This window comes from Fulmarus glacialis, unplaced genomic scaffold (genome assembly GCF_000690835.1).
Source record: "Fulmarus glacialis isolate BGI_N327 unplaced genomic scaffold, ASM69083v1 scaffold30107, whole genome shotgun sequence".
In the NCBI taxonomy this organism is placed as follows: domain Eukaryota; kingdom Metazoa; phylum Chordata; class Aves; order Procellariiformes; family Procellariidae; genus Fulmarus; species Fulmarus glacialis.
Window position 1 is genome coordinate 2,162 of NW_009221758.1, and position 8,038 is coordinate 10,199.

The window sequence follows — 8,038 nt, forward strand, 5'->3', positions numbered from 1 at the left end:
CCACCCCCCCTGCCAAAGCCTCCGACAGCGCGCGCCAGCAGTGGCTTTATATAGTGCCATCAGCTCTGAACCAGGACTTCCCGTGCTGCCAGCGGCGGTGGAGCTGAACGGGGATTAGTAGCGATGAGGGAGAAGGAAAATATGCCCAGGCAAGCGCATAAAGCGGGAGGAAAGAAATAAAAGTGCAGTCAGAGTCCAACCTCAGATGCGTATTTTGGGCTATCGTGTTACGAACAGCCTTACAGGCACCGTATCCATAACGTCATCCCTTTCCTCTGCGCGCTGCCAAAGGGGTTCCATGTGAGATGCGTATTCATGAGACAGCCACCACATCAGTTCTACTATTATTTATTTTTTTAAATATTTTTGAAAAAATATAATTTTTTTACAATATTTTCAACTTAAACACTATTCACACTGAACACGTATGGCAGCTTAACCTACCCGAATATGAAGTTTAAGAAGCCAAAACTGTTCTAGCTTTATTAAAAGAAAAAAAAAAAAAGTTGTTGTGCTGCAGACTATTGTGTAGTGATGATTAAACAAAGCAAGGGAAAAGCACCACTCAAATCACTAATGCTAGGGTTTTCTTGGTTAAATCCAGCTATAATAAAGTTGTATGCTAAAAGTTACATAGGCAGTGCTATGTACGTGTCTGGGTTCTTGGAAGAAATTGTGATGAAACTCACATCTCCTTTAACATAATCAGGAAGTGAAACGTTTCTAACATGATAACACACTGCAAAGTACAGGGAATTTCTTCCTTCCAAGCGCTCGGATGTTAGTTCAGTAGCTGAGATCTACGACTCTGTACAGGTCTGTAAAATTTCTGTTAAAGCTCATGCTGCTTAAAAGGAGCATGACGTTTTTAAAGGGGAAAAATTAACATTAGTAACAATACTGATATTCAAAGGAAAGTTAGCTAATTTGCATAACCATCAGATCTCCTTGCTTTCATTTTTAAGTTAAGGCATTATCAGGTGCAAACTAGCACCAGTTAACACATCTTTAGTTAAAAACAGACCATCAGTAGCAAATTCCAAGTCCTATTTAAAAAGACAGAGTCTGCAGAAGGTTTTATAAACGTGGTACTTTGTCTCAACTTGACTGGTGCTTCTTACCTCACTGCCTCCTTTGCAGAGAGCCAGGGCCCAATTATGTTTCCATTAAACTTTTGACAGGTTTACTTAATAACAGTCTCAGCACTTTTATTGAGCATGCAAGACTAACAAAACTTTGGCAATGCATAAGTGTAACACAGTGACAAGAAGAGAGAGCTTTTACAATTAAATCTTCTAATACTGGCTTCACAGTGTGGAAATTGTGCTACATCCACCAAGAGAGGGCCCAGTCTACTCAAATATTTAAGTACTTCACCCCAGGAACAAACTCCTTTGCGTTTGGATTCAGATTACTCTTGACCTGAGGAAGGGAAAAACAGAATTCTAGCTGAATCATTATTTTCACTTTACGTTTTCAAGCTGAACACAATTCTAGGCAGACAGCATTAGGAACAGTTTACAGATTTAGAGTAACAGTCAGGCATACGATAGGGTTTTTGCATATACCAAAAGTCTCTGTGATCACTAGAAAAGCCCACTCCTCCGTGCTAGTACCTGAATCCTTCCTTAGCACCACCTGGACGTTTCAGTCAGATGAGAGCTCAGGGAATACGAAACAAGAAAACCACAGGCATGCATCAAATACAGCAACTTTGCTTAATGCTGAAATAGCTTTTTCTGAAGTTGAGCTGTTAAAACGTGCCATGAGGTTTTTAGATCTTGCTTATTTAAGCAAGAGGAGACTTGTTCCAGAAACTTAAGCCACTTCTGGGAATTTAACGTATATGTGCACTGTATTGATTTTTTACATTTATGTGTCTGTGACTACCCTGTCCTCCCCACTTGGCAAGCTGCTGCTCTACAACATCCTGCAGTTACAGGGCAAGCTGCTGCTCTACAACGTCCTGCAGTTACAGGTGCGCAGCCAGCATTTTCAAAATGAGCTCTTTATTATAAAGAAATGGAGGATTAGGCTTTCGTGTTCTTAATTGAGTCTAAAACTGCTGCCTGCAGCTGCTTAAGCCTGGAAAAGTAGGGGTTTGCATCTGAATTTCTCAGCAGTTGTGTGACCCGACAGTGTTTTATGTACTCTGTATAGTAACTTCAGAGTTTGTTAGGGAAAGTATGTACACACTGCCCTTTCTTCTCAGTTAAGCTCTGGACAGAAGTCACACAGAAAGAAAGAGGGAAATAATCATAGTTTAGCTGCTTTCCCCTTCCCTAGAATTTCTACAAAGAGATCTGCTATGGCTCGCACAATCCAAACCAGACCTTAGAACGTGGCTCATACCTACCCAACACACAAGTGTTGACAGATGCTGAATTAAACTTTTGCAGTCCTGTGTCGAATGGCACTTCACAGGGTCAGCGTGCTTCGCTCGCTGCCTTTCTTTCATAACATACTATGCATATCCAAAGCCACTTGAATTTATGCCATGGGCTAGGAAAGGCACCATGTGGTTATGAAGAAAACCACTGAACAGGTCACGTCACTCGAGGAAATATCCCTTACCCAACCGTTCCACATTTCCCCCTCCACCATAGCCAGGCATGGTTTAAGAGTCTCTGGCCTATGTGTAAAGGATTTGCTCTTGCCATTATCAGCAACAAAAACCAGCCTTGGACAAAGAGAGATGTCAAGCTTTAGAAATATGATGAGAAACTGAATTTACCACCAGATCCTCCAGTGATGAGCTGTCACTGATAACAAGGTCATTGAACTGGTCCTGGATTTGATCCATTGTTTGTGGGAGATCACGGGCTGGAATAAACCATTCGTGCTCCTCCTCTTCTTCCAGCATCTCCTGGAAACAGCGCTCAATAAATTCTTCTTCCCACAACTCCTCTTCGATCTATACAATGAGAAGAAACTGCTTCATCAACAAACTTATTGAGAGCTTGTGTCTTCACTCCAAGGTTTGTGCACCTAGCTGACCTTCTTTCTAGCTATGCAATAGGACTTCTAGCAGAACACCAGGCTCATGCTGCAGGAAGGCAATCAGCTTTGATTTTTTAATGTAGAAAAGTGCTTTGTCCCAGGAATGTGGGCTGTAGTTAAAAAGGAATGGCAGGAGAACCCCCTAGCCCTAGCTGTTTTGTGTGCAGCTTGTTATGAGCTCAAGGAGAAGGAAGATGTCGGTTCCAAGTGAAAATTTCAGTTGCACCAACTAGTCTGGACTGAACTCACTGCAAGTACGAGGAAGGGAACCAGGGACAACACATGCAGCCAGGCACACTCCCTTGGAAAGTGTCCTGCAAGATTCTTGGGAAAAAAATAACCACTGCCTATCACTTGGAACGGGGAACAAGCAGCATCTCCTCGGCTGTCCATTATGCGTTCACCCAATGTAGTTCTCCCAAGGAACTCCACAGGCTCTCAGCAGTTGTTAAGAATGCTGACCTGCTGTACAAATCAACTGATGCAGAACTGACACGCATTGCAAAGATTAAAGGAAAGTTTTGCTTGGTTGTTCAGTAAACAAGCTTTGGACGGAGTTCATCCTGACAAATTTTCCATGTCCTGCATTGCAGTACTCAAGAGTGGAAAGCAGGGAAATAGAAGCTGGTGTGAATGACTTGCCAGACATAAGGGAGCAGAAAAATGATTCAGGACAGATTTAAAAGTTCACTCGATGGAGGCTCAAGCAAGTTTTCCTATCTAATCTTCACTCTGAAATCAAACACATACTTGGTCCTAAAGTGGAAATTCACAAATACCAAATCAAAAAAGTTAACACCAGAGTTCAGGATTCCTGTAAAATCTAGGTCCCCTGTGCTTGGGGCAAACACGCTCACCAGCTCACTCGGTGCTCAAGATGCACAGCTTTGGGGAACAGGGACTCCTCACCATATGCTCTAAGCCACTGTCCAGACAATCCAAACCCTGCACGAAACACCAACTTAGTGATTTCCCCAGTAAAGCACTCCAGCAAGGACGGCGGTCTCCAATCAATCCTGCCTGTGAGGCACTGTCTCCGACCTGCGTGTGGGTAAAAGGCAGCCGTGGGCACGCAGCCACAAGCTAGTATTACAGCAGGGGTTGCCCAGCTCCGGGTTTTTTGTTACACGGTTGTACACCTACAGGTGCCTCCAATGGCAGCTCCAGAAGTACCAAATAACATTGAATTCCCCTGATGTCTTGAAATTAATATTGCCTGTTTCTATTTTCCAGCCCAAGTGTAACTCATTCAGGTTCCCACAGAGAGATGTGCCTGCAGCGGCAGGTGACCAGGTTGCCAACACAGTGTTTGCCTGCCTCAGTAAGACCATTCTGCCCTCACGCTCCCATCTTTCCTTGTCTCCGAAAACGGAGCACATACCTGAAAAATAGTTTATTCACGGCACAACTCTCAGCTCCTTCCCCAAGAACTACACATCCCGTATGCTAACTACAGTACAGTCCCCAGGAGGACAAGCCCACCCAACAGGAAACGACGCTGAGACCATCCTGGCGTACGCACAAGAGAATTTAGATTTTGCGAGCAACCTGAATTTCAGATTAGCTTTGTGCCCGGATGGCACCCTAAAGAGAGAGCAGCAGCATATCCTATTTCAGAAGCTCAGACTTCAGCACAGCCATACTGTGCTGGAGTGCAGAGAAAGCAGCATCTTGAGTACAAAGATCAAGTTTTGATTAAAAAAGGGGCAGTGGAAAGAGGTAGGCTGTTCCCAGCCTCCACAGGAGAGAAAACTGTGTCCAGATGCAAGGTGAAAGATAAAGTTAAGGCTTCCTTCCAACCTGATTGCGAAGGGCAGCTGCAAGACACTGAAGTATTAAGCAACGAACAGGACTGTCACCCAACAGCTATGTCCACCAACTCCCTTCGGAACAACAGCCCTGTTGAAGGGGCAGGTATGCACCCGGACGTAGCCAGTTCAGAACTACAACAGCCTGCACGTTCGCACATGTAAAACCTCCGCAGCTCAGCAGCCTAGCAAGATCTGTCCCTTCCAAAGTGCCACACAGAGTCTGTCAACTATTTTTTTTTTCTCCCTCACACAGAAGTAGGGAATTAATGGATGCATTAGAACATACCACACTTCCCATATTTTCCACCAAGATTACAGAAAATAGGCATTTATTGCTAGAGAAACTGAGCTCTGTCTGTTCCCCGCTTTATTCTAGCAAGCCCATCTAAAAACCCTGTCTCTGAAGGATTCCCAGTCTTGTACCCCAGCTGCTAAGCCACAGCACCTCTCCCTTCAGCTAGAAAATGGTAAAGCACATCACAAAACATTTATAGAGGGAAATGACTTGCCTGCCTGTTAAATTCCTCTTCGTTCTCCATCCACATGTACTCCGCAAAGGGATTGTCATCTTCATGAGAATGACCATTTATAATCACATCTTCACTGATGATGCTTGGGCTAGTACTGCTGCGACTTGGATCTTTCATGGCTGCGTCTTTGATTTGAAGTCTGCAATTAAGAAATGCAGTAATTAAAGATATGCAGATTCACTCATCACCCTGCTTCTGCATAAGCCCAGCCCAAAAGCAGGCTGCACCTGTATCTGAAGGCTCCAGGTAACCTTACCGTGACTGTAGCAGAGGAGCTCTGCTAATCGCAACGAGTAAAAGAGTATCAGAAACGCTGGTTCCATTATATGCAGAGTTGAGTGACAAATTAATTTCCCAAATTAAACCTCACCAAATCAGCAAATGCCAAGCACCAAGGCCAATGAAAAGTGACAGAAAAAAACAGAAGCATGTGTACTTGCCAGTAGGAAAGTATTTAAGGCAACATTCAAGAAACAAAAGGAAAATTTTTTTTCCAAAATACTTCTAAAGCTCCCACCTGAGTTTCAACAAACTCCCCTGGAAATGCACTGCCCAGTGTCCGTACTGTTTCAGAGGGGGCGGGCAACACTTCAGGGGAATTTCCAAGGATACCCATGGTAGGGGAAGCTTCGCTGTGATTTTTAGCCTACCCAAATTCAGTTACGAGATGTTCTATGTGATCGCATGAACCAACTTTCACTGCCGTTTCACCGCTGGGAAACCTTGCAAGCAAGGCAGAAACCATTACGTGCCGATTTCTCACAGAGCCAAGTTGGCTCAACAGCTCTTACCGCTCCTTCATTAGCGAAAGCCCACTGATTGGCAAGCTTCAGGTAAAGACAACATCGTAAGGCACTGGAAGACGGTACGTGCTTGCCTCTCATCCCACTTCATTAATATGTATTGAGTCATGCCTGGAGAGCGCTCAGCATTTCTGTGTGTCCACGATATGCGATATCGCAACGTCCTGAACTCAAGGAATGAAGGCACTGTTGGCAAGCATGTTCTGTCCACCTAATCACAATCAAAAGCAGGACAAAACCTAAATTTGGTCTGAATCCTTGTGATAAGAATGGTATTGCAGTCTTTCCGTCAGGCTTGTAAGCCTGAGTGAAGCTTGTAACTCTGAGTTCAGAGACCCAAGTCTGCTCATAGCCTAGGTTCTAACTGAAAATCTTATTTGTGTTGTAAAGCAAATGAGACAATGCTGCTGGTTTTCCTATACCATGCTCAAGTGCAGATACCAATACTGGAAAAGCTGAGAATTTTTAGATACTAATACTGGCAGTGTTAATTTTTTTTTTAACAGTATACAAAGCACGTGAGGCAATGAGTTAAAAAAAATAAACTTGAATGTTTTTCTCGTGCTAAAAATTTGCAATGAAACGATGCAGCAGTGAGTGAAAATATTTTTATTTATTCTCAAATCAATGTTTTAGCTCATTGTCTACATATCAAAAAATGACTTATTCAGAGAAGAGGGTATCAAAATATAGCCTCTGTTGTTATTAGAGTACAAGGGCTTATCATGTAGCAGCTCATATCTTCTCTTTATATTTCACTTGGTCCTATTATCTATGGAATTAATGCAAGTTTTAGTTCAAAATGTATTGTTGATAATACCAGGTCAAAGGCTTGTCATATCCAAATGATCAATTAAGAAAAGCACAAAGAAAAAGGAACTTGCCTGGTTTGCTCTATTCAAGGTTTTTAAATCAAAGGCAAACCCAAGTACGGAAGTCACTTTAGCTCCCTAGGAAATACAACAAATGAGACCAGAACCCGGGTATTCTAGCAAGAGAAAACAGGTTCTTTTTGATGTTCTTTCAAAACAAACTTGCAAAGGATTACTGGCAGCATTTAACATAAAACAGGAAAAGACATTGCATTTAACACTCCAATTCAAGCTTGAAATTGCTTTAAGCAACTTCAGCTGTTCACGAGCTAACAAACAGGATAGGCTAAAAGAAATAAAAGACCTCAGAGTCTAAAAAGCCTAATTTCTTCTCTCTCTCTCTTTTTTTTCTTTTTCTTTTTTTTTTTTTTTTTAAACTGGCAAGTGTTTTCACCTTTTTTTTTGTGGACTGAATCTTGATATTAATATTCCACTGGGCTTTCTGCACACCAACAATTTACACTACAGGTGCATTAGCAGTTTAAGGTACTCAAGCCAAATTCCAGGCAACTTCTACTGCACCCAGACAAGTCCATAAAGGTAAAAAAAATTTAAAAAACAAAACCAAAACCAAAAATCCTTCTTGTTTGTGTAAAAGCTTGAAAGGTTAATTTGTTGAATCATGGACTAGTTTTCCAATTTCTTAAGTGTTCCCATAGAACACAATCTATTTGCTTCAGGAGGGAGGGAAGAGTTGTTCAGTGTTTCACATTTGGACCGAAACAACTTTTTCCATTATTGCCCAAAGACGATGTGGACGATTATCTTCAAGAAAGATCCGAGGCTCAACCTGAACTTCATCTGATGAAGCCCTAAGTCCGCTAATGTTTTCCCACAGGAAAACATGTCAACAAACACTTACCCTGCATGAACAGTTAGGAAGCCCCAGGCCAGTCCCTTACTCACAGCACTCCTTGTAATTTCATTTTCTGCAACTTGTAATAAAATATACGTATAGGTAGCTTTCCATTTCACCGTTTCAAGATACAAACCAGTTGGCTTTCTGTGCTCACTGGTGAGGA

At 42.5% G+C, this 8,038-nt stretch overlaps 1 protein-coding gene across 1 annotated transcript; it reads right to left on the reverse strand.

Moving 5' to 3' along the window:
* Window positions 1–332: 332 nt before the first annotated feature.
* PAIP2 (poly(A) binding protein interacting protein 2) lies at window positions 333–5,478 on the reverse strand. Its single transcript, XM_009581227.1, has 3 exons — window positions 5,321–5,478; window positions 2,735–2,914; window positions 333–1,422 (listed from the first exon to the last, which is right to left on the reverse strand). The coding sequence occupies exons 1-3, from the start codon at window positions 5,456–5,458 to the stop codon at window positions 1,357–1,359; spliced, it is 384 nt and encodes a 127-aa protein (XP_009579522.1). The 5' UTR covers window positions 5,459–5,478; the 3' UTR covers window positions 333–1,356.
* Window positions 5,479–8,038: the final 2,560 nt, after the last annotated feature.